At 40.9% G+C, this 26,371-nt stretch overlaps 1 protein-coding gene across 19 annotated transcripts in view; it reads left to right on the top strand.

Moving 5' to 3' along the window:
- Positions 1–26,371, top strand: part of PLCB4 (phospholipase C beta 4) — a 280,151-nt gene that overhangs the window by 186,448 nt on the left and 67,332 nt on the right. For all 19 annotated transcript variants that reach the window (XM_053284717.1, XM_053284727.1, XM_053284735.1 and 16 more), the window contains 10 exons: positions 2,833–2,912; positions 6,714–6,767; positions 12,515–12,596; positions 13,184–13,284; positions 14,289–14,346; positions 22,199–22,307; positions 23,419–23,629; positions 24,161–24,254; positions 25,584–25,663; positions 26,106–26,190. In XM_053284717.1, coding sequence (XP_053140692.1) covers positions 2,833–2,912; positions 6,714–6,767; positions 12,515–12,596; positions 13,184–13,284; positions 14,289–14,346; positions 22,199–22,307; positions 23,419–23,629; positions 24,161–24,254; positions 25,584–25,663; positions 26,106–26,190 — 954 coding nt within the window. The remainder of the gene's footprint in view (positions 1–2,832; positions 2,913–6,713; positions 6,768–12,514; positions 12,597–13,183; positions 13,285–14,288; positions 14,347–22,198; positions 22,308–23,418; positions 23,630–24,160; positions 24,255–25,583; positions 25,664–26,105; positions 26,191–26,371) is intronic.

The following is a 26,371-nucleotide window of genomic DNA, read 5'->3' as shown; positions in this document are numbered from 1 at the left end:
GGCTCCAAAATTACCTAGGTGCACCTCTGGCGCTGGCTCATTTTTTTGTGTCATTCTCTCAGTCAGCTTCTTTGCTATGCCAATGGGGAGACTGGAGGCTGAAAGGGAGGGGGTATCATGAGCAGGAGTAGTTCTCACAGCGATTGCAGTTGCTACTGCTGGACTGTTTGCACTTTGCAAGGAAACGGAAGTATGAGAAGGAAGCATGTTGACACAGAAGTCTCTCTCACTCTCTCTCTCATTCTCTCTCTCTCTCTCTCTCTCTCTCTCTCTCTCTCTCTCTCTCTCTCACACACACACACACACACACACACACACACACACACACATACACACACACACACACGCCAAATCCTAGGAGAAATCGCAGACACTCAGGTCGCGTTAGGCAAGACTGTCCACAATTTCCCAATTGTGGATACTCAAAACCGCAATTGGGAAAACTGCGATTGGCGAGGTATGATTGTATAAATCAAACAGTATTGCTTTTTAGTTTTACTAACAGCATAACAGAAAGAGAGACTTGATAAGCCTAGCCATGTATTTTTGGAAGTATGTCTCCACCCCACACCCCACCCAGCAGTGTCTGTTGGCTAAGTTGATAACTTTATTATCTTAACGAATTGTGGTCATTTGTTATTGAAGGATTAGACCTTTAAATATGTGAATTTGTGTCCAGATTCTAGTTGGAGTTCCTTGCCTAGCCTAACCTTCCTTCCTTCCTTCCTTCCTTTCATTCTTGTACAGAATATCCAAGAACAGTTGGGGAAATAGTAATTTTGCATTCTTTTTTAGGATCTGGAGACTCATTCTACTAATACAGGAATTAGACATTTATTTGTACCTTTGTTCATTACCATTTTGATATTTTAAGAGTTTTTGGTAAAGATAATGACAAAAGATGTGTCTGAGATCTACATATACAGGGAACATGGCTGGGCTTGCTTGTTTGTTGTTGTTGTTTTTAGCACAACACACATACAGTCCATCCCTTTCCACCCCCATAAAAAATTTGCAGTGAGGCAGAGGGATGGAAAGACATTTAAAAGCTTGTTATAAAGCCCATTACAATACTGTACTCTCTGTAGATAATGAAATTTTGATCTTTACAAACCCAGTTTAATCCGTGATTAACATGTTGCATGAAATCTGTATGTTTTGGGAGATGCCAGACTAACATTAACACAAATGTGTTAATTTTGTAAATGGATTTAGTGGGGCCAGGCTGAGGCAGATTGCTGACAGCACTTTTCTGGATCCTGGCCCCCAGGCAGCCCCCCACAACAGCTATTAGTGGGGGGCAACAGCACAGCAACAGTCAGATTGTCCTTGATGGCTGCCAGCTAATTCCCAGCACTTCCTGGCCCTCGCCTCCATAGGGCAACTGAAGCTCGCCCACCCCCAGCCAGCAGCATTCACAACATTGTGGGCAGCTCTCTTGCTGCTCGCCCATCCAACCGGCCCCCCTCCCACCCAAGAGCTGCACTTCAGACTGTGCTACATGTGCAACTTAAGTACTCTCCCTCCACTCAGGGCCCAAATGCAACTGGCTCCTCCCCACAGTGTTGTCATAGCTCCTCAGAGGCCCAACTAGACCATGTGATGTGGTGGCGGGCTGTATTTGTAGCAAAAGTGCAGGCTTCTTAAGTCGAGTTGCTTGGTGTGTGCAAGGCACTGGCAGGCTGCCATTTTCTCCACCAGATGGATGGAGCCCTTTCACTCAAAGCCAGCCAGCTGAATTGACAGTGCCTGCTTTGGGGTTGAGGCTGGAGTCAGGGAGAGCCAGTCATGGCCATAATTTGTGCCTCTGGTTGAGAGTGGGTAGGATTAATTTGGGGCGGGGGAGAGTCCCCCTCCTGCTTGCTTCTGTGTACCTCTGAAGTAAACATGCCCAGCGTGCCTCTGAGGTAGAGCAATGAACTGGCTGCTAATAAATATAAATAATAATAATCTTATACCAATAGCATAGCTCCTCAGACTCCATCACAGTTTTTAGAAAGCTTGCTAAATCTTGGCTTTTTATCCAAGCTTTTACATGATTGTTTTTATTGCTGCTTCTATGTGTTTTTACCTGTATACAGTTTTTTATACTTGTATTTTATAGGTTTTTAATTTGGTTTGTTTTTTATATTTTTAGCTTAATATTTTTATTGTCATTTTACTGTATGTTTTTAAACTTTTGTAAACCGCCTTGAGGTTGTTTTTAATCAAAGGCAGTATATAAATTCAACAGTAAATAAATAAATAGCCTTTGTTATTAACTCACTAGGTGGATTTATTATTATTATTATTATTATTATTATTATTTACATTAATATTCCGCTCGTCCTCCAAAGAGCCCAGAGCGGTGTACTACATACTTGAGTTTCTCTTTCACAACAACCCTGTGAGGTAGGTTAGGCTGAGAGAAGTGACTGGCCCAGGGTCAACCAGCTAGTTTTCATGGCTGAATGGGGATTTGAACTCGGGTCTCCCGGGTCCTAGTCCAGCACTCTAACCACTACACACTGAGATCCACTTCTGCAATATCAGTATGATAATTCTGACCTACTTTACAAGGTCATTGTAAGCACTGTAACAAAATAATGTACATGAAGGGCTTTGGGCACTCAGAAGCATTATACAAATTGTTATAGTTGCATGGTAGAGACAAAGCTCTGAAGAGTGGCCTTACCTGTTGTCAGCTTGCTTTCTTTGCTTTTTTTGTCAGTAGACTTTTTGTCTGAGTTTCCCATGTAATGATTAACATAAACATGATTGAATCATAACCAAGCAAAGTCTTCTTGGTATTTCCTGCAGCTGAATGTGTATATATATATTCTTGTCTTTCAGCAATGGGTTGATGGACTCAGATCAATTATACGTAACTTTAGAGCTAATAATGTCTGTCCCATGACATGCCTCAAGAAACAGTAAGTCCTTTCTTCCCTCACCTCTTCAATTCTTGTTTTGTTTCTGGCTGCATATTTCCTACACGTGCTTTAAAAAACATTTCCTTTCCTTACTTGGTCTATCAAGAAGTAATATCTGGGCAGTCTGCAGAAGACATTCCCTACAAATTCAAACATCCATGATAAATGTGGTGTTAATTTATTCTTCATATTTTTTTGGCACAAATAAAAATGTTCCCAAAGTCAAATAGACTCTCAGGGGTAAGTAAGTTCATGGTGGACATGTAATCTGTTGAGAGATGCAGTTATAGCTTTTGGCCTTGTCTGAACTTTCTGTGGTTCAGGAGGCTCAGTTATGTACAAATATTCTTCTCAGAGATGGGCAAACTTCCTCCATCTCAGTCTGGAGTTGGCTCATTCCTTCTGAGCTTTTCAGCGCATTCTTGGAAAAAGATCTGAGAGTTCTTCAAAATGATTCCCTGCCAGCCCTCCACTGCCCCCCAGCCTTTCCTGCAACCCGTTTCCCTCTTTCTCCATTGTGAGCCTGCAAACTCCATTCTGTTTTCCTAAAACATATCTTCCAGCAGCAGCAATTAGAGGGAGATGAAAAGGAGGACTTCTCATTGGGCCTTCAGTAGGCCCTGAAAAGCTTTACAATCAGGAAGTTCCAGCACAAAGATCACAGGAAATTGTCATTTGCCAGGGTTCCTAATCCTTTACTAAGGGCCCTGAGCTTTCCAACCGTTTGGCTCCTCAAAATCATGTGCTCCCCTCCCTTCACTGGAGAGACAGAAGAGAAAAGTTCCTGTGTGTTTTATCTCTGAGAGAAAAGCTGCTGGGGAGACATTTTGAGAGGATAAATGTCTGGAAAGGAAAGCACCCCTTCTTTCCCCACTCCCCGCCAGCCTTCCACTCAGTCTGCTGCCTCCCCTAGCTACTTCACTTGAAAAAAGAAGGCTCCCTGGGAACAATCCATAACTTGTTCTGCCACCATCATCCCTATACGGTACTTTCTGATAGCTTGAAAGTCGGATCATGTGCTAAGTCAGATCAGAAATGTCAGAAATAATCTGCAATTGGCCAAATGGGTTAAAAAAACCCACCCTGATATTTCCAATCCAACACTGTCTTTCTGATATCAGGTGGGAAATATCCGATATGATGCTGGAGAGTTGGAATTCGCATTGAAATACGTGTCTGGATATCGGAGATGCAAAATGGTGTTTTAAAACCTTAAAAAAACCTAGACTTTGCCCTTAGAGGTCAATGGGGAAATTGAAAAAAATCCACTAAAAACTGCTGGTTGGGCCTAGAACCTTGAAACGTGCCACACATATGGGGATGGAGGAAAGGCCTCCTTGTAGTGAATTTGAAGAGGACTGGTCAATCCCATGATTTTTGGTGAATTTATGAAAAAAATATATATGACTAAACAAACTTTATAAAAGCTTCTGAAACTGAAGACATTCCATGTATCATCATTTCACCAGCATGTGGAGTAATCTGCCCTTTGCCTTCATGAGAAGGGATAACAGCGTGCCCTTAGGCGGGTGGCTTTATATTTCTGGAATGGATGGGCATACAGTTATAAAATCTGGTACAAATATCGGGAATGACCCATAGCTTTGGAAAAAATTGACATAGGATCCTGCCAATGTGGACTTCATGCAGAGGCGTATCTAGGGAAAATAGCGCCTAGGGCAAGCACTGAAATGGCGCCCCCTATCCAAACATCTGACACCCATCTTTCAGATAACTTTACCATAATATCAGCTCAAAAATACAAGTCAAGCTCCTTAATCTTTTAATATTTCAAAAACTATTTAGCAGTGGACGTAGCCAGACAAAAAATGCTTGAAAACTACAAATTTCAGTATGCTGGGGATCATGAAATACCCAAATACTATGTGGAGGTGTACTTGGAAAACTAAACAGAAGTTCCTGCCTAATTCTCTACTATGCATTGTAGCATCACTATTACATACATTTTAAAAATAAATGGAGAATTTGACTTTTCCCAGATTGTCTGAAAATAATTAAAGGATATGCAGAGTAAACTGTGTCACTGCTTGGAATATATTCTAGTATTTCAGAAAGACAGTTAAAATTAGAGAAAGAGAGCAAGAAACTCCCAGTGGGTCTTAATACTAAGGATTTCACACTGATTCAAAGACAAACTCACCATTAGCACTTACACTTACATTTATATACCACTCTATAGCCGGAGCTCTCTAAGTGGTTTACAATGATTTAGCATATTGCCCCCAACATTCTGGGTACTCATTTTACTGACCTCGGAAGGATGGAAGGCTGAGTCAACCTTGAGCCCCTGGTCAGGATCAAACTTGTAACCTTCTGGTTACAGGGCAGCAGTTTTTACCACTGTGCCACCAGGGGCTCATTAATAGTCATACTATTAAGACATCATATTTAACTCACTTATCACAAGAAGCAAAGTAGAGCAAATGAATACAATCCTAGCTCATGCGCTTCAGCTCAGTATTCACAAACCCTGATTCTCTGTACATCGTGCCAAACTAAATATGTGTACAGTGACTTATATTATATTAATTTAAATTAAACTGGTGATTTTTCATGATACCCCTGCCCCGCGATTTCCCCATTGTCCTCTATTGGTGGGGGGAGGGATCTAATTTTAAGTTGGATTTCTGATTTTTAAGTCTGATTTTAAATCAGATTTAAGACTCCGACCTGATATCCAACATGCCCAGGGGGCAAAGAATGAATTTCAATATTTTCAGAATCTGATCAAGTCAGATTTGGGTCAGATCTGACTTTTTCAAGTGTGCACAGGCCCACTTTCTGAGGCTGAGAGAGAGTGGCTTACCTAAGTGATAATGGCTGGAGTGAGATTTGAACTGGGGACTTGTCAAGTTCATAGCTCACGTTTTTAGTCACTGCACTTGGTATTGGTTGCCCAAGCATATGCTCATTTTATGCCATAATTCCTTCTCCATTACCTTGGTGGTTCGATTCAATGCCGACAATCAGCACTACCCCTTCTGGAAAACTTCCTTCTAGAGAGCAAATGCTGCAGTCTTACACAATTCTTATAATATTAATCCAATGACATTGACCTCAATTGTTAGCACATCATGTGTGGCTTTTGTCTTCATTATCTTCGTATGGGGACTCTTACATCCCTGCTTGTTGTTTTGGTACTCACAGCATAATAACTGATATTGCCCTAGTTCATTCATGAACATAGGAGGCCTCGAGCCTAAAAAGAACTCCAGGCTATATAGGTTTGTTATATTCTGCAATACTGTATTTTCCTTTTTCTGGCTGCACCAACATACTTTGATGTTGGTGTTATTGCTGAACATGGTTGAATTAAACATTAACAGTGCAATCTTATGCATGTATACTTAGAAGTAGGTCCCGCTATGTTCAATAGAGTTTCTGTGTAAGTGTACATAGAATTGCAACCTTAGTTGTGAATTCTGTTGTTTCAAGCCTGTCTATAAGTGGAGCACACTGCATGACAAAGAATGAGATGGTTTACCAAAGACCAGGAGTTGCTGGGTCACTCTCCTGATCCGGGCTCTCCGTCATCAAACATAGGAAAATAGATACTTGTGAAAATTCAGCTCAGTTCTTAGTAGAATCAGTAATTTTTGCCCATAGGTTTCAAAGAGCATTTTTCAAATCCCACTCTGAGAAAAGTCCAAGCGTCCCATTTAAAAATTATAGTAGAAACAGAAAAAAGCACCAGTCACTTTTCTGCTTTTCTTTTTTAATGTATGAATTGGAGCTCTAACTCTGTCCCTTCTGTGAAATATATGTCTTCTTAACTTTTAGCTGGATGAAACTGGCGTTTCTGACTAACACCAATGGCAAGATTCCAGTCAGGAGGTAAGTATAATACGGACTGTATAGTGATGGTGCCTAGCAGTAGTTGTATTATGGTGCAATTTAAGAGAGTAAGAGTCCACCCTGTGCAATACAGTTGAGTGGACTTTGAGAGTTCAGGCATATAGATTTCTGTGGGCAGGATATACATGGGATTTTTGGCCTACCATACCATTCAATGATCTTAGACTTCTTTTATCTGATGTGTTTCCTTTGCTACAAACCCAACCAAACTACATTGGTAACAAGGTCGTGAGAAAAGAACCATTTCAAATGTTGTATATGTGCGCGTATAGAAATAATAATTATTATTTATTATTATTATTATTATTATTACTACTACTATTTATAGTAGTAGTAGTAATGCTCAATAATGTTAATTTCAACATTGCAAATATCAGATATGATTTATTACTCTCTACGCCTGTTTCGACTACAGAGGTGGTATGTATTACTACATGTGAGGTGGGGGGAAATGATAGTTCAGCAGCAGATGGAAAACGATGTCAGCTAACAACTCAAACAGGTGATTAAGAGAAATGGTTTGCACACAAATCCAAGCTCTGTGTTTGGCCTCAGAATCAAAATGGATTGAATGTATAATCCAGCCCTCTGAGGAAACCTTTGTAAGTAGGACCATGCGGATTTTGCTTTCCACTTTTCGTTTATGCAATGTGAAGATCTGCAGAATGTGAAGAAGCTACAGTCAGTCTGAAAGTAACAAAACAGGAACTCCATCCCTGAAAGTGTGTACAGTATGTTGCCCTCTCTCCTCTTTTAGATTGATACGTTGGCACTTACCTGAAAGGTCATTCTCCTCAGGAGGATGGAGTGTATCCAAGGATGGGTTATGCTCTCCCACTGCTCAGAGACAGTGCAAATCAGAAAAAGACACATTGAGCCTAGGGAGAGGAATCACCCCTTCAGACTCCAGGATTCAAAGCCCTGAAAATAAGAATGCTGAGATGCAAACAGATCTAATCTCAACATAGAAAACAAGGTCGAAAAACCACCAGAACCAACAAACTGCCAATAGCAGACCGAAGGGAAGGAAAGACCCCTAGGAATATGCCTTATCACTAGCACAGAGACCCCAGGGAGACAGACCACCCTGAAAGGAAACTGGCCAACAGAACAGAATAACAGAAATAAATGACCAGACGAACGCAGTCGGGGTGGATACACTCCATCCTCCTGAGGCGAATGACCTTTCAGGTAAGTGCCAACTTCTCATTCTCCCTTAGTTCGGAGGAGTGTATCCAAGGATGGGACCTACCAGAGCCCCTGAAACCTCCCGGGTGGGAGAGGAGGCAGGTCCTAAGAAGGCATTACCTGCTGCAGCACTCTATGCCCAAACAAAGCATCAGCAGATGCCAAGGTTTGGATCTTGTAGTGCTTAATGAAGGTAGATATGGATGACCAGGTCACCGCCCTGCAGATGTCAGCCAAGGGCGCTAGGGTGGAAAAGGCAGCTGAGATTGCCGCGCTCCTGGTAGAATGGGCCAGGACCCCTACAGGAGGAACCTGACCTTGAAATGTATAGGCCAAATTAATACACTGGCAAATCCACCTAGACAAGGTGGAATTTGACAGCTTCTGTGCCAGGGTACAGTCACGAAATAAAACAAAAAATGACTCAAAACAGCAGAAGGGCTTGGTACATTTCAAATAAATTCTAATTGTCCAAGGAATGCCATGTCCTCTCCTTCGAAGATGCAGAATGAGGGCAAAATGAAGGCAACATAAGTTCCTGGGCTCTATGAAAAAGGGAGTTCACCTCTGGAACAAAGGTGGGATCGGTCATCATCACATAATCTGGGAAAACTAAATAGAGCTCCTTACACACAGAAAGGGCTCCCAATTTGGACACCCTACACGCTGAGGTTACAGCAACTAAGAACACCGCTTTGTAAAATAAAAACCTCAAGGAAACAGATCTGAGTGGTTCAAAGGGATCCTTTGTCAATGCCATGAGCACCACATTGTGGTCCCATGTAGGGAAGTGGTGGACTATAGGAGGACAGATATTAATGGCACCCTTCAGAAAACCTTTAACATGGGGATGAGAGGCAAGACTATGGATCCCGCCCCCCTGTGTGCAGGACTGAAGCTATAGCAGCAACCTGACATGTCAAAGTATTGGGGAGTAGCCCCCTCTCGAGACCAGACTGAAGGAAGGCCAACACATCAGCCACAGAGGCTTTCAAGGGGAGAAGAGCCTGAGACTTACACCACTGAACAAAAACCCTCCAGGTGAAAACCCTCCAGGTGGCCTGACAAATACTCTTGGTAGAAGGCCTGCGAGAGGCCAACATAGTATCCAACACTCCCTGAGGATACCCATCCTGAATCAAAGATCCCCACTCAACCTCCAGGCACACAGATTCATCCACCCTGAGTCCGGGTGAAAGATTGGGCCCTGACTGAGGAGACGAGGGTCTGCCCCCAAGCTCATGGGAGGTTCCACTGACATCTCCAGCAGATCAGAAAACCAAGGGCAGTGAGGCCAGTAGGGAGCTATCAGAATTATGTTCGCATGTAGTGCACGAGCCCAGCGGACAGTTTGTGGAATGACTGCTGTTGGGGGAAAGTCATAAACTAGTCCCCTCGGCCAAACCACCGTGAGGGTGTCTAAGTCCTCCTCACCCTGTGATCAAAAACGGGACATGAAACATGGACGTTTCATGTTTATTGGAGAGGCAAACAGATCAATGACTGGCATTCCAAACCTCTCCACAATGCGGTCGAAGGTCTGAGAGTTCAGAAACCACTCTGCTTGGTCCACCTGTGCCCTACTTAGCCTATCAGCCACTGATTTTAGCTCCCCTTTTAGATGTTCTGCTGCCAAGGACAGCAAATTCTCCTCTGCCCAGATGAGTAATAGATTCGCCTCCTGCATCAGGAAACACGACCTCATGCCCCCCTGGCGGTCGACATGGGCTTTTGCTGTCGTGTTGTCCGTCCTGAGCAGGACATGACCACGCCTAATCAGAGGAAGGAACTCTAAGAGGGCCAGACGAATCGCTCTGAGATCCAGCCAATTTATGCTGTGAGCATTTTCCTCCCCCGACCAGGATCCCCGCACCCAAGAGAGATGGCAGTGGCCCCCCACCCCATTAGGCTGGCATCTGTTGTAACTTGAACCCGGGTTACTGGGAGAAAATGCACTCCCCTGAGGATGGCTGGTGACACCCACCAGGATAGGGACGAAACCACCTCCCTGCTCAGAACCAGGTTGAGGCAGGATCTCTGGGCTGTTTGGTCCTGCCAGGGAAGCAAAGCCCACTGAAAAGGGCAGGAGTGAAACTGCACCCAGGGTGTCAGCCCCAGTGGTGGATACCATTGTCTTCTGCAGTTGATTGAGGGAGAGAACACTGGCCTTTGGACAGTGTTGCAGTGTCTGACAAGCCGTAACCAACTTTTGTTGTCTCCTTTTCCCTTTCTTTGTTGCCTTCCTCACTGTCAACATTTAGAATGTGAGCCCTGTGGGGCAGACATTTGTCTTTTTTATTTATAACACTCTCTGAAGAGCTCTGCTCAGCTCTTGGAGCCTTCATCCTAAAGAGTAATTTTTATTTATTTATTTTTATTTTATTTTATTCATGAATGACACTGCAATAACCCACTCTTCAGTTTGAAGACTCCAAGAGGAACCAGGCAGAGCTCTTCAGACTGAGCTGTATAAACAAGCATTGACAGGGCTATACAATTAATTAGTGCATGGGTTCCCAGTGTGTGGATGTGCTGGGCACCTAGACAGCAGAAAGGAGATGGCCCGCCCCGAGTGAGTCTCTACAGGCCAAAGGATATTTGAAATATACATCAAAACATTTGAGAAGAGCCAGCTCTTGCAAGATTTGGTACATGTGTGCTAGTCCTGTATTGGACTTTGAGGTGTGTCTCAGTCTTCCAGCAACAGTTGCTTCAGAGGTGGTGGGAGGCTGACCCCAACCCATTTCCAAAATGATTGTAGGGGTAGGATAAAAATCACCTCCATCTCAGGGCCCAGATCCTTCTCCCACAAATTGTTTCAGTGATTCAGGGCGGCTGATTCTTCCTCTAAAGCAACTGCAGGAGCAGAAAGGGAATGAGCTCCAAGGCAGCTCGCTCCCTTTCCACTTGGTTCCCTTTTATTTTGGAGCTCAAGCCTCTTGCCACAGTGTTTGCTTTGGGGCAAAGGGAGGCTGAGCTCTCCTTCCCCTCCAGAGTGACTGCAGAAAGTTAGAGGGGAGATGAAAAATTGGGTACAGACAGGCTGAATTGAGCCCTCTTTTCCCTTCCAAAATGATCCCTGGGAGGAGAATTTCTTCTGCAGATTTCATGGGCTAGGCATATTGGAAAGTAATAAATGGATCTGTCAGAACTTCAAAATGTGTGTCTTCGACAAAACTGTGAAGTTGAGCGTTGTCTTTCATGCAGAAGCAAGGATGGTTTCTCCTTTACTATTGGTGCTTCATCCACCTTGTAACAAAGCTGGTTTGTTGGGCATTTCTACAAAGTACAGGTGGTGAGAAGATATAGAAGGAAGTTAAGAGTGAATAGTTCAGTACAAACAACTTCCTGCTTTCAACATGCTGTTGTCAAAAACTCTTATTGATGATGGAACACATAATGCAGCCTTTTGTAAGAGATAAAAATGAAGCCATTGGTACTGAATGTCAAGCAGTGTACTTAGCCAAACAAAATTTCAGGCTTTAATTTAGGCATCAGGTCATTTATGTAATGACTTAAAAATAAAATACAGTTTCAGCTTTTCTGAGCAACACAGAACCTGTTTGCTTAACTACAGGTGGACCTCATTATCTGTAGGGTGGGGGGTTTCCATTCCCACAGATTACTAAGGATAATTAAACCACAGATGTATCATTACTGTCAATGGGATCACAGGGGTTGGGTTACCAGACTCTAAAAATATCACTTTAAAAGGTCAAAAAGCTGTGGAAACAGGCCAAATAAAGTGCCTTACCATGCTCTGTGGGCCTTCTGCATTCCAGTGATGCCCTATACAAGCCTTGAATTCGCCGAAATTCCACCAAAAAACAAGTTTTTTTGTAAAAACAAAAACACAGAGTCACAAAATGGCACTTTTCTGCAAAATGGTGACCAGAAATGACTTCCAAGGTCATTTCCAGCCACCCCCTACCCACGGATATGTGAGTTTATCCCTCTTTCCCCATGTTTTCTCCCCCATGTATCCCATGGTTGGGTGTCTATTGCCCAGCCACGGATATGCGGATGTGCAGATGATGAATCCACAGATAGTGAGGTTCTCCTGTATAGGCAACGCTATGTTGGGGCTGTTATCAGCCACATGGGCCAGGAAGAGGGCTTACAGAGCACATATAAAGGGATTCTGCCTGAGCTTTATCTCATAATGGTTGGGGAGCTTCCCTGAGCTTGGTTAGACAAGCTCATCGATTACGTAAAATGATAAAATAATGAGCAGATATGTGGCCATCTTGTTTGCATATGCTCCCATTTATTCAAAATGGCAATTTGTATGTACAATGCTGAAAATATTTCTGATAATTTAAGAATGTAGGGATTGTTTTTTAAACACTGTTCATGCATACAGCGATTAGGTGGCATTATGTCCTTAGGAGGCTTCTGCTAAAGTATTATTTCAAAATTGTGTTAACAGTTGAAACCATTAACAGCACAAAACAAAGTCTTTGAAGAATATCTGGAAGAGCTATGTTGATGGATTATATAATGCTAAAGCAAATAACTGTTCTTTGTCTTTTCTCTAGCATAACAAGAACTTTTGCATCAGGTAAAACTGAAAAGGTGATCTTTCAGGCACTTAAAGAATTGGGTCTTCCCAGTGGAAAGGTATTTAAATTTAACTTTCAAGAATGTAAGCTTAATACATTTTAGATCTGTGTCATGAGTCAAACATAGCAGTGTTGGTAGAAGATTATTCACTACCACTTTCAACCATATTAATTAGTTATTAAATAAGTATTAGGTTGTATTACTAATTAGGACATTTGTTTTAGAGCATAGGCTATAAATACACATCAAAAATTCTACATGCCATTGTGAATGTAGAGAAACACTTATCATTTCTCTTGTTTTTCTGTCGAACAATACTTAATAAAATGCTTAATGCTTCTATCTCTAATGAGCATTGTCTGTAAAATGTGATTAGAAGTTAGACTAGCTCATGGGCTATGACTGAGGAAATAGGCATTTGCCAGTTTCCAGTCACCACTGATGAAACTGGGCACTGAACATAAAATAATCTGTTTGTATTCTGTGCTGTTTTTGTCTTAAGCAATATTTGGATCTTCAGTATATTAGATGGAGCATTGATTTGGCTCTGTATCTTATTCCTACCAGCAATTTTGTGTTTGTTCAGTCAAAACATTAAAAAAGCATTTAGGACATGCAGAGTCAAGCTTTCCTTTCCTTTTCAGAATGATGAAATAGAACCTTCAGCTTTTACTTATGAAAAATTTTATGAACTGACACAGAAGATTTGTCCTCGTACTGATATAGAGGATCTTTTTAGGAAGATGTAAGTTGATTACATTGTAAAACTAATTTTGTTCTAATTTTAATGTTACCATATTCAAGTATGAAAAAATATTACTGTATCATGATTTTATGCCATATTAATAGTAACAGTCAGAGTATTGTTCTTCAAATGTTCAACTTGCATAAAAGTTCATATAGTGGCCTATTCAGATATCAGGCAGAACCCCTGTTAAATCTTGATTCCGTGCAACATCTCTGAGCTTTGGAAGCACATGTTTCACTGTCCCCTGTGCCCATGCACAAGTTTTACTTCTGACTGTGGTTAGAAACAAACCAAGATGGTTCATGACTTCCAAACCAATAAATCTTGATTTTATCTAACCAAAGTGCTTGAAATAAAATGAGACCTGAAACCCACTTGAAACCTTCGGCTGAGATCTCGGTTTCTTTCAAGCAAGTTGATTAGAATCAAAAGATTTATCAGCATTTCATAACTGCTCTTAGTTGTTTTTTTGAATAGGAAGTACAATTCTTCTGACCAGTGTGCAGGGAGGGAAGGGGGCATGTGCTCCCAAGGCTCAGAGGCGTCTTGTAGAACCAAGATTTAACCATGGTTCTGTGTGTCATCTGAACTGACTCTGTGTTTTTCAGGAACTTCTGCGTTAAGAGAAGCACCTGCAACTGTTTTTGTGTTGGCTTTACTAACCTACAGTATTAACAAAATGTGTGAACTAACTAGGTTAAGAAAGTCTTACTGACTGAAATTTCATACACTAAAATTTTGAAGTGGAAGACTTACATGTTGGTTTGTTAATTGCTTTAATTGTTAAATAATGACATGGAGAAAAACTGCTCTTTGTAGCAAGCATAGTTAGTATTATCTATTGCAATAGTGCCCATTTTAGAAATGCCCAGCTTAGATAAATGTTAGACTATTAGGTGGCTGTTGATGTCAACATGTAAATCAAAAATGTCAACATGTAAATCATACCTACTGTAGCATCTTACGTAAAAACTTACTTTTTCTAATAAATTTCTTTTCAGCAATGGAGACAAAACTGATTATTTAACGGTAGACCAATTAGTGAGCTTTCTAAATGAAGTAAGCTTTTTCATACATTAACTACCATACAAGTCTGTCTGCAGTGGCTTGCTTCTTCCAGACTTCTCATTGCATGCTCCATGCCATCATTTGCTGTGCTTCTGATCAGCTGATCTTTCCATTTTGGCTACATCCAGGTGCAAAAATCAGCTCCAACGTGCTGCACTCTCTGGCTTTCTTCATGTTGGCTTTGCAAATGGCTTGTGTTGATTACTTGCTGTAGTGTGTAGCTGTTGTATGTGTTATTTGACTGTATTTGTGTTCATGTTTAATGTAATTGTAACTTAAGTAATTTGAAATCCTTTTATTTTTAGGCATCAAATGTTTATGGATTGGTCCTTCTAAATTTTGAGGGATAGTCGAGGGAAGATTGAGAATGAGGTTTCTATGTGCAGAAACTTTAGTTTCCAGTTAGTATTTCAACAAATGTACATACAATGAAGTTTTTCAAAATGCTGTCTGATATGTCATAGGCAACATGTTCCAAAATGCTTTTTAGTGTACCAGGTAAACTGATTACCATGTAGTGTTTTCTGAATTAATAGCTTGATGAATAGTTCTTCATGGAAGGTTCTTTTATTCCTAGATGGTGTTAAGGTGAGCGCACACAATGTGTATGATTCAAAGCATAGCATCAATACTTATTAATCAAGAATAAGATTCTATTTCTAATAGCTAGTTGTTTCTAATAGCTAGTTTCCTATTTTTGTCACACAGTATCATTTCTGCCATGATTAGAGGACCCAAAGTGATGAATATTGATCAAACCTTTTTTAACCTCTCTCCATATGGGCTTCCCGCTGATTTGTACAGAAGGGGAATGGTTTCTCTGTTTTGGAGTTTTTGCTTTCAGTCAACAGAGTGATTTTCAAATGTAGAACTAGCCACATTTTATTATTGAAAATATTTATATCCACTTTTCAGCGCCCCCAAAAAGTTCTCAAAGTAGTTCAGATAGAAAAAAGAGCAAAGTGTACTTTTGTTTTTACACTTATCAATCTTGTCTGTTCATAAACTGGGTATATCTAATTTTAACTTTAAAATGTGTTTATGTGAAATGTAGCCACCTAATGGTGCAGTGGGGAAATGCTTGACTAACAAGCAGAAGGTTGCCGCTTTGAATCCCCACTGTTACTATATTAGGCAGCAGCAATATAGGAAGATGCTGCAAGGCATCATCTCATACTGCACAGGAGGAGGCAATGGTAAACCCCTCCTGTATTCTACCAAAAGAAAACCATGGGGATCTGTGGGCACCAGGAGTCAAAATCGACTTGACAGCACACTTTATGTGAAGTGTAGAATCTTCTCCAGTCATAGCTCCCATTGGTTCTTTGATGCAGGCACTTTTCTCCCAGCCTGACTCACTTGAGGCATCAGAGCTGGACTGGTGAAATTGAACTGTGGACTGTGTGAGAGAAGGAGGCAGAGGATTCAGCTCACCTCACCCATATGCCCCTTTTGATTCTAAAATCAGCTCTGCAACCCCCAGTTTATAGTTTAAAGGAGGTAGACAATGAAATATGATCAAATACAAGTTCCTGCCACTGCCATCTAACTAGTTTGGCTCTCAGAAAGTGAGGCTCAGGGGCATAACTATAATAGGGCAAGGGGAGACCGTTGGCTCGGGGCCCCCTGCCTCAAGGCCCCCCCCGAGACATGCCTTCCTCACCCAAAGCCCACTCGAGCTTCCTTGAATATATTTTTAAAGATTTTTAGGGGAAGGCAGTGACGGGGGGGGCCATTTTAAAATTTTGTCTCTGGGCCCACTCCAACCTTGTTATGGTCCTGGGGAGATTGGTTTCTTCAGAAATGCTGCTAAACGCTAAATAGGGTATGGTTGGGGACAGAGAGATGGGTTTTCTGAAAATATCATAGCAAATGAGATTTTTTTCAATTAAACAACTCTCATGACCCCACTTTCACTTTTTCACACTCTCAGTTACTATGAATATGAGGAAGTAATCAATTTAGCACACTTCACCTTATGAAGACAAACCTCAGAAATTCACAAAAATTCATCCCTCTGCCCAATCACTCTGAAATTGGGGACGGGTGGTAGCCTCCACCCATTAGGCACTATCTACCAGCCCACCCCACTCCTTGGGGGCAGATCCACTTTCTGCCCCCAATCTGCCCCAAGACACCAAAACTTCAAATATTCCCAAAAAATCAGCCCTCTGCCCAATCCCCCTGAAATTGGGGTGGTAGCCTCCACCCATTAGGCACTACCAGCCCACCCCACTCCTTGGGGGCAGATCCACTTTCTGCCCCCAATCTGCCCCAAGACACCAAAACTTCAAAAATTCTCAAAAAATCAGCCCTTTGTCCAATCCCCCTGAAATTGGGGTGGTAGCCTCCACCCATTAGGCACTACCACCCCACCCCACTATTCTGCCCCAGTCCCCACTTTCTGCCCCAATCTGCCCCAAAGACATGAAAACTCCAGAAATTTCCCAAAAATCAGCCCGTTGCCCAATCCCCCTGAAATTGGGTTGGTAGCCTGCACCCATTAGGCACTACCACCCCACCCCACTCTTTTTGCCCAGATCCCATGCTATGCCCCCGAACTGCCCCAAAGTCACTAAAACTTCAAAAAATCCCCCAAAATCAACCATGAACCGAATCACCCGAATTTTTCGGCCCCGAAATTTGGGTGATTCGGCTCAGGCCCGAAAAATATCGGGGGACATCGGGGGTGATTCGGTTCGGCCCCAAATCACCCGAAATTGCTCATTTCGGGCACAGATCGTTCTGTACCCGAAATTTTTTGCACATCCCTAGAAACAATACATTTTATGCACAGAAAAAGACTGATACATTGTATTTTGTTGTGTCCCCCCCCCCGCCGCTGCGAATTGCAGTTAGTTTTACACAGCTGTGTAATTAATAGATTTTTCTCTCTCCCTCTCCCATGACATGAGAACTCTGGGTCAGCCAAGTAGTTGTATTAAAAGAAAGTAGTGAATATCCTGCTCACATCTCATGGCTGTTCATGAAGAGTTGCTCAGCAGGAAATGGACTTTATAACACCCAATTAAATTGACTGGCAGTTAGATTCAGGACAGAGAAAAGAAAATACTTCATCCCACAATTCATAATTAATGCATGGAATTTGCTACCACAAGATGATTGCATCATAATGGGCATTGGCTAATGTGGTTTCAAAAGACAATTAGAGGATTCAAATAGAGGAGGGTAGATCTACCAATGACTAAGCCATGATAGCTAAATGGAACCTCCATTTTCAGAGGCAATGCATTTCTGAAGGCTGGTTTATGATGGTTAATTTTATTTTAATGGTTTTGTACTCCTCCTTTTAACTCTCAAGAGGCCCATGGCTAACAAGTAATTAAAGGCATTTAAGTACAAAATCATAGTAAAACAACAAGCTAAAACCAAATCAACCACGGTTAATCAGAACAGCAAACAGTGAATCATAGGAACATAGGAAGCTGCCATATACTGAGTCAGACCACTGGTCCATCTAACTCAGTGGCTTCTCCAGGGTTACAGACAGGAATCTCAGCCCTATCTTGTAGATGCCAGGGAGGATACTTGGAACCTGCATGCAAGCAAGCAGATGATGCTCTTCCCAGAGTGGCCTAATCCCCTAAGGGGAATATTTTACAGTGTTCACATGTAGTCTCCCATTCAAGTGCAAACCAAGGCAGACCCTGCTTAACAAAGGGGACAATTCATGCTTGCAACCACAAGACAAGCTCCATCAGCAGGGAGAGACAACGATCACTTACCATTCAATGCTTGGTGAAACAAAAATGTTTTCACCAACCACCACCTGCAGTGAGGGATCTGGATGAGACTCCTGGAAAGAAGATTCCAAATATAGAGTCCCACAGTAGAGAAGGCCCTGTCACACATCACCAGCAAGTGAACTTCGGAACAAGGGAACTTAGAACAGGGCTTCAGACGGTGGTTGCAGTGGGTGGGCAGTGGTGGGGAGGTCCATTAGACTAGTCTCAAGCCATCTAGGGCTTTAAAAGTAACAATCATCCCCTGGAATTGTGCCTGGAAACAAACTGGCAAGCCAGGCTGATGGAACAGAATAAAAGAGAGGTACTCCTGAGATCAACCCCCCTCCAGGACCCTTGCAGCCACTTTGTGTAATAATTGATGTTTCTGGACAATTTTAAAGCTCACATTTCGGTAGTCCAGTCTAGATGTGACTAAAGTGTTGTAACACTGGATAAATCTGCATTCTCCAGAAAGGGATGCAGTTGGCTGAAGCTGTGCAAATGTGCTTCTCACAGCTACCATCTGATGATCCAGGAGCAAGGCAGAGTTCAGGAGCACATCAGAATTGTTTATCTGGTCTTTCAAGGGAAGTGCAGTTCCATCCAGCATGCTCTGTCCCAGAGCTCCTTTACTACTCACCAACAACACCTCTAACTTGTCTAGATTAAGTCACAGCTTATTGGTCCACATCAGGTTTACTATTTCCATGGAATCAGATGGAAATGAGAGGTGGAGTTGGGTCTCATTTGCGTGCAACTGGATGTTTTTGCCATGCAAAATTTGTCCAAATCCCTTGACAACTTTCCTCAGCAATTTCATGCAGACGTTGAACAGCATCAGAGATGAGAGACAATGCTGTGAGGCATCAGAGGCCAAGAGGTTGAACAATAGTTCTCCAGATTCCACCTTCAGGAACCTAGCATCCAGAGAAGAACCTGTGTCACCTTAACTCAGTGTGTCCCAACCCCATCCTAGTTAGGTAGTCGAGAATGATGCTGTAGTCAATGGTATTAAAAGCTGCTCAAATGTTTGGCAGAACCAACCAGAATGCATTCCCTTCCAATTCCTAATGTAGATCATCCACCAGGCAGACCAAGGCAGTCTTAGTCTCATCCAGATTGGAATTTAGATTGAAATGGATCAAGGTGATTGATTTCATTCATACAGGAAAGATTGGAGTTGGGTCACCACCATTCTCTTGAGCACCATGCTCAGTAATGCAGAATTGGAGACTGGTTGATCATTATGAAGGACAACATCCAAGGAGAAGTAGATAGTCGGGGACAAAAGAGCTTGTTCTGGAAGGATCTGGCTGACTCCTGTTGAAAACAGGATGTTAGATTAGATGAACCTTTGATCCAACAGGGCTGCTGTAATGAAATCAATTTTCGAATGAATAGTGTAGGAGACTAAAAGCTTGAGATGAATGATAATGAGAACAAAAAGATCACCATACTCCTCAAGAACTACACTTGTCTGCAAGTACTGACGTTTTCTTTCTTGCCATCCTGCTTCTGTTTCCCTGCATCACTTCTTTCCTATTCCTAGTTATATGCAGGGGTGTGTAGTGCAGTGGAGCAGGGGGCATTGTTCTGTCCTGGAACTGCCCCTCTTTGTTCCTCAGTTGTTTGAAACAATATATTGGAACTGATTGTGCAACGCTTTCCACTGCTCATACGAAGTGTACATTTGTCACTGGGCTGTGCACCTGCATGCTAATATTCTGTTTTTAAATGATACTACTTATTAAGTGGCAGCCTGCATCCAGCTGCCTTCATCTTTCATCAGCTTTAACTTAGCTGTCCAGGAAGGCAATATATAGTGAACTAAACTATATGTCTAATGTAGCCTTGATTAAGAGATGATGCTTTCTTGGTTGCATGTTTTGATTTGGCGTTGGTTGTCATTGTTTTGATTACTAATTTTTGCAGAACAAATGTTTTGACTAAAATAGGACAGCCAATTTCTTTGCTTTTTCGTGGTATATTGCTTAACATGAATAGAATGCCAAAATATTTAAGTGTTATAACAAATTTTCCTTGGTGCCTTTGAAAAGACTGACCGCTCCAAAATTGTTCCTCTGCAACATGTGGCAGTCTGCATTCCCTTTATGAAACTCTAAAGTTCAGAACTGGGCACTTACTAGGTAGAAAGATTTTTACCATCATCATAGATTTATTTTGCTTGCATCTGCTTACATGTCATTTATACAATGGAAACATGTTCCGTTCTCTTTTTTTAAATGGAGAATCAGGCAGACAATGTGCAGCTCTAATCCAACATGACAAAGTAAAAAATCTTACATTTTGTGAAATCTATTAGCATTAATTTGAAGTCCTTCATAAATTGTTGGTGTGACTGTGAGCTAATCTTATAGGGATATTTGGTTATACTGTACAATATTTTGCCATCTTGCACTATGTGACTTCAAAATCACTTCCAGCCCTCCAACTGTAGGAACTTGAAGTAGTATCTGATTTCCTGAGATCACAACACTGTTTTATGCCAGATATCATCATGCACTTTACATGTTGCTCACTAGAATGAAAATAAGGCTGGAATGCTATGCACACATTCATGGAAGAAAGCCCTGTTGAACTCGGTGGAACTGACTTCTGAGTAAACATGCATAGGGTCAGGTTGTACAGAGGATTTTGGAGTGCAGATTTATTCATTTTATTATTTAGAGCACAAAATACATACACATAGTACCATTTTAGCATATACGGTACTTTTATGTATTATCCACAAAGCATCCATACTTTTTACATACCTTTTACACAATTTCTAATATGTAGTAAAACCACAAGTGGTGCTCCAGCTAATTAATCATTCTTAATTCTTATATAATTCTGGTGATAGCTAATGAATATTTCTTTATAGCTTTCACCATATACATATATGAAGTTGGTTTCACAGTTTCATCTCACCAATACTTAAGCTTGGATTGAAGGAGTCCCTTCCAAGATTGGGAAGCATTTCCACTCATGCAAGAGTGGGAACCACACCACTTCAGATGCCATTCCATGGGGGGGCGGTCCTTGGTGTGACTTTTTAGGGATGCAAGGCTTGAAAGGCTACTGTGGGAAGGTTTTACTGCATAGCCAGAATTGTACCCACAGTGTCTTGCTCTTCTTACTGTTAATAGTTCTCTACATTTTAAAAAAATCTCACTGTTGTGTGATACACTGTACAAACTAGTAGAAATTTTGTTAGAAATTCTCTGTCAAATTCACATTTAGGATTTCAGAATGGCTAGTTTTATTTATACAATTCTGATCATCCTCTAGAATATTAATTTGCAAGTTGCTATCCCATTTTGTTCCTTATTATTATCATTTCATTAGATGACTTCAGCAGAATGTAACAAATCTATAAAGTCATTTATGTGGGTTAAACTTAAACTTTCAGACTTGGTTAATTCTCTTCTATATCATGTTATCTTTGCATTTTGACACCGATAACCCAAAAGAGATTAACTACCTCACACTTCATTATGTGAAACAAACCAGTTTTCACTTCAACAAATCACACAGCCTAGTTAAGTTGGTATTTTCCCAAGTGGTAAAATTGCTCACCATTATCACTACTGAGAAGCTTTTATAACAATTACTGAGAGAGTCTGTGAAGCTATAGGTATCAGGTCTTTTTTGTATCTTTCCCACAGATATAACAGCCCATCACATGATCACTTTCCCCAAAATTATTTCCTTATATGTTTCCATTTTAGATTTAAATTGTAGTATGTTTGAAAGATAATATATGGAACATTCAGAGATAATCTAATCTCAACTAGATATCAGTTTTGAATTGTGACAAAAGTGATGTGTGTTGTTATACACTGAATGCATTAGTTTTCTGTGTATGAACAATAATAGGACACATGTATTCATACTGGATGTTTTGATGAGTGTTTACCTACAGAATGTTGTTTATTAAAAATGAAAGAAGTAGATGAGTTTCCATATAAAATATAGTTGCAGTTTCAAAATCAGTCCCCGCACTCCATTCCTGTCTGTCAGCACTGATAAAACCATTTTAGAAACAAAGATATATAGTAGTTTTCTCTCTAAATGCAGTTTTTCTCTAACCTTAGCATCAACGAGATCCTCGGTTGAACGAGATCTTATTTCCATTCTATGATCCTAAAAGAGCAATGCAGATAATTGAGACATATGAGCCAGATGATGATTTAAAAAACAAAGGTAAGCAGATGCTGTGAACACAGATGTAAAAAAATGTTTGAAATAATGGAAGGAAGGGATAGAAGTATATGCAATACTTATTTTCTTACTGGATATAAACGTACTTTAGTGGATTCTGGAAGACTTTTGAATCCCCAAGGAAAACACATGTTGCTGTCCTCCAGAGGGCTTCTCTGACTGACAGAATGTACTCCAGAATCACTACAGAGCAGAACTGGCATCCAACTTGTAGATCTTCCTAACGATTGCAAAGATCTGAAGACATACAGATCTTTGTTGTCTTCTGGTCAGGAACCTCTTTTGGTGCCATGTAGATGGATGTCTGAATGCTAGATACCATTGTGCTGGCAAGGCACAGTGGATGAGGGTGCAATGAGGGTGAATTCTAGATCAAAAGGGCTTTACAATATGCCCCTTATGGGGACAGGCTAAAGTGTTTTGGCAACCTACTGGAAACTCAGTGGATGTAAATATAAGGCACTTTCATTTCCACCCAAACAAGAAGTATGAGTGGGTTGGTGGAGGGAGTCCTTCAGTCCTTTTTGACCTATCTGTGCATCACCTAGTTCTTGAGATCAGAAGCCCAGGTCCCCAAATAGAGGCATCCAGCATGAATCTTGTGGGGTAAGCGGGGAGAGACAGCAAATCTTGGTCAGGGTCTGGAGAAAGAGCACTTAAGGGTGTTGATGTATGGTGGAGTTCTCCCAGATTTAGAAGGAATAATTTCTTCCATTCCTGGTTTCCTACAGACACAAAAGCACTGTCGACTGTCCCAAGAAGTCCAGCATCTTTGAGATATTCCAGTGATCAAGCTAATCTCCCATTCTTGAGGGAAAGTCTTAGAAACTCGTACTTCCTGGGCCTGCACTGAGTCATCAAACTGGTGTGGCTGTGATAGTCCCACTGGAGATGCCCCAGTTCATTTTAACCACCTGGCTTCAGTACCATTAACACTATAGATAGATGGAAGCACACTTCATATACCCGCAGAAAGAATAATCTGCTTTTCAAATTCATCCCTTTGGGATGCCGCATGGTTTTTAGCTGCAGAGAGTGCCCCCCCCCCTGCAGAAATACATAAAGCCATAATTCTACATTTTCGTTCTTTCAGGTCTCATGTCAAGTGATGGATTTTGTCGGTACTTGATGTCAGATGAGAATGCACCCGTATTTTTAGACCGTTTAGAATTATACCAAGAAATGGAGCATCCTTTGGCTCACTACTTCATTAGCTCCTCCCACAATACATATCTCACAGGAAGACAGTTTGGTGGAAAGTCATCGGTGGAGATGTATAGACAAGTCCTCTTAGCTGGATGCAGGTTAGGCATGCAAGATGGTGGTTTAAGTGAATATTTTAGAGAAAGCCTACACTGTAAGACAATTTAAATGTATCCAGTGCATTCTACATGCAATTATATAGAGACACATGACAAACACTTGGCAAAATATTGAACGAATCAAAAGAATTGTTGGGGAAATTTGCAATAGTTCCTTCAAAGAAATTGCAAGGCATGGAAATCTGTGGGAGGGGTTAATAATTATTGCTGTTGCTTTTAACCACACACAAAGATCAAAGGGAAATGTAAATTATACTGGAACAATGTGCATTTCAGAGGCATTTGTGTAACTATATCTAAGATAATCTGAATTCATCTGGGTATAATTTATATTCATATGCTTGTAGAGAAGGCATAGTAGGAAATTCAAATGATGTATGCACACAGAATGCATTTCAGTGTAACTATTGTAAGCCACATCACATGAAAGGTGTTCTATTGGTTTTGAACCTTTATGCAGAATTACTTTAGCAACCAAAATGATATTCTGTAATTCTTCACTTTGACTCCTAGGTGTGTCGAACTTGATTGCTGGGATGGAAAAGGTGAAGACCAAGAACCAATAATTACACATGGAAAGGCAATGTGTACAGACATTCTTTTCAAGGTAAAAGGCTGAACCATAGATATACTAGTACCAGTCCTCTTTCTGGTTTGCTACAAATTGAGTAGGGATGTGTGAATCAATTCGGATTCAAATAGATTTGACGCAAATCTGGTAGATTCGGGTGATTCGAGCTCACAATGAATCTGCCCAAACACTCCTGGCCAAATTCGAGCTCGAATCAAATCACGCCAGATTTGATTCGAATAAATACGAGATTTGGGTTCCTCCTATTAATTCCCCCAGATTCCCAGCTTTCTTTTTTTAGAAAAGCTAAGATCTAGCCCTTGTAGAAGTGGAGTTATGGGGCAAACTGTGTAGTCACTATTTTTCAAGTGTTTTGATTCTTTGGTGTATAATAACTTTTCCTCAATGAATCCCTATGAGGATTCATTATACGTCTTCATTTCTTCTGTTCATTTTGACTGTCATTGGACAGTGCCAAACTCAAATCAAATCTGATCAGATTCAAGTTTAAATCAAATCTACCCATGGCCTGTAATTGTGTGGCAGCATATATTTGGGTCCTTTTCAGATCTGCAGAATACAGAATAATTTTAGTTCTAGAACTGTGCTATTGTTTTACTCTGAGCTGCCCAGTGCTGCTCTTGTGGTATCAAGCATGACTTGTCCCCTTAGCTAAGCAGGGTCTGCCCTGATTGCATATGAATGGGAGACTAGAAGTGTGAGCACTGGAAGATATTCCCCTCAGGGGATGGAGCTGCTCTGGGAAGAGCAGAAGGTTTCAAGTTCGCTCCCTGACATCTCCAAGATAAGGGCTGAGAGAGATTCCTGCCTGAAACCTTGGAGAAGCTGCTACCAGTCTGTGAAGACAACATTGAGCTAGTTAGACCAATCGTCTGACTCAGTATATGGCAGCTTCCTATGTTCCTAACAGTTGTTATGGGGAAGCAATGCAAATTAAGTTATGTTATTAGTTATTCGTTCTGTTAGGTTGGAGGTCCTTTTGGCTTATCATTTATTATTAGTTCTTAGTTCTGTTAGGTTGGAGGTCCTTTTTGCTTATTAAGAAAAAGTATGGGATTTACTTTGTACAAATCCTGCCATTAGCAGTGTTTTTGTAATCAACTGGTTGACCAATAGGGATCAAAGCACTAGTGGTGTTCATTCTGGCTGTCCACAACAGTAATACCCTTTGTCTCCAAGGAGAACTTTGGGCAATATTCTAGTTTAGTGATGGGGTATGAAATTGAAAAGATGAATATGCTTCTCTTTCAGCATGTTTTTCTTTTTTAATTTGACATCTATCATATTGTTTAATATAGTCTTGAATTGGTTTTCATATATAACCTTTTCTCTGCTCTTTTAAAGGATGTGATTCAAGCCATTAGGGAAACTGCATTTGTAACATCTGAGTATCCTGTCATCCTGTCATTTGAAAATCACTGCAGGTACTTTATGAAGGATCATTCCTCTTGCATATTTCAGTGGTAAGATGAAAGAGAAATCCTCTCTGTGGCAAATCCTAAGTAGGGCAACTGTTGTTGATAATAGTATTCCAAGGTCATTGGGCTAAATTAAATTTGAGGTTACTGTGAGTATTTGCTTTCATTTGTAAAGGTCAGATTTAGGTTGCTATAGCATATTGGAATTTAAACACGGTTAGGGTTAGTACACTAATACACTTGAAAGTCACTTTCTCATAAATTGTTTTAAATCATTTCCCCTGTACCTTTAGTTTTTAGGGTAGTGTTTAGGTTTATGTACACAGTTAAGCTATTTTGATACAGCTGCCAGTTACATAATAAGCACACAGTATAGTAGATATAATAGATTCCATACTCTACTATGTTTTGATTCATAACAATGCCTGTTTAATATATTGTTTTCCAGCAAATATCAACAATATAAAATGTCAAAATACTGTGAAGATATTTTTGGAGATCTTCTATTAAAGCAACCCCTAGAAACATATCCAGTAGGTATCTTCCAAACAATCCTTCTATTTATTTATTTATTTACATTTTTATAGTTACCCATCCAAAGGCTGTGGGCGGTGCACAACAGAACAAAAACTAACACAAAATCATTTAAAGCAATCCATTTATAAGAATAAAACTTAGAAACAGTTTAGAAACAGAAACAAAAACCATTTAAAA

The sequence above is a fragment of the Hemicordylus capensis genome, chromosome 1, assembly GCF_027244095.1.
Source record: "Hemicordylus capensis ecotype Gifberg chromosome 1, rHemCap1.1.pri, whole genome shotgun sequence".
NCBI lineage: Eukaryota > Metazoa > Chordata > Lepidosauria > Squamata > Cordylidae > Hemicordylus > Hemicordylus capensis.
The sequence above is the reverse complement of the archived record's forward strand: the minus strand, read 5'-3'. Positions and strand labels throughout refer to the sequence as shown.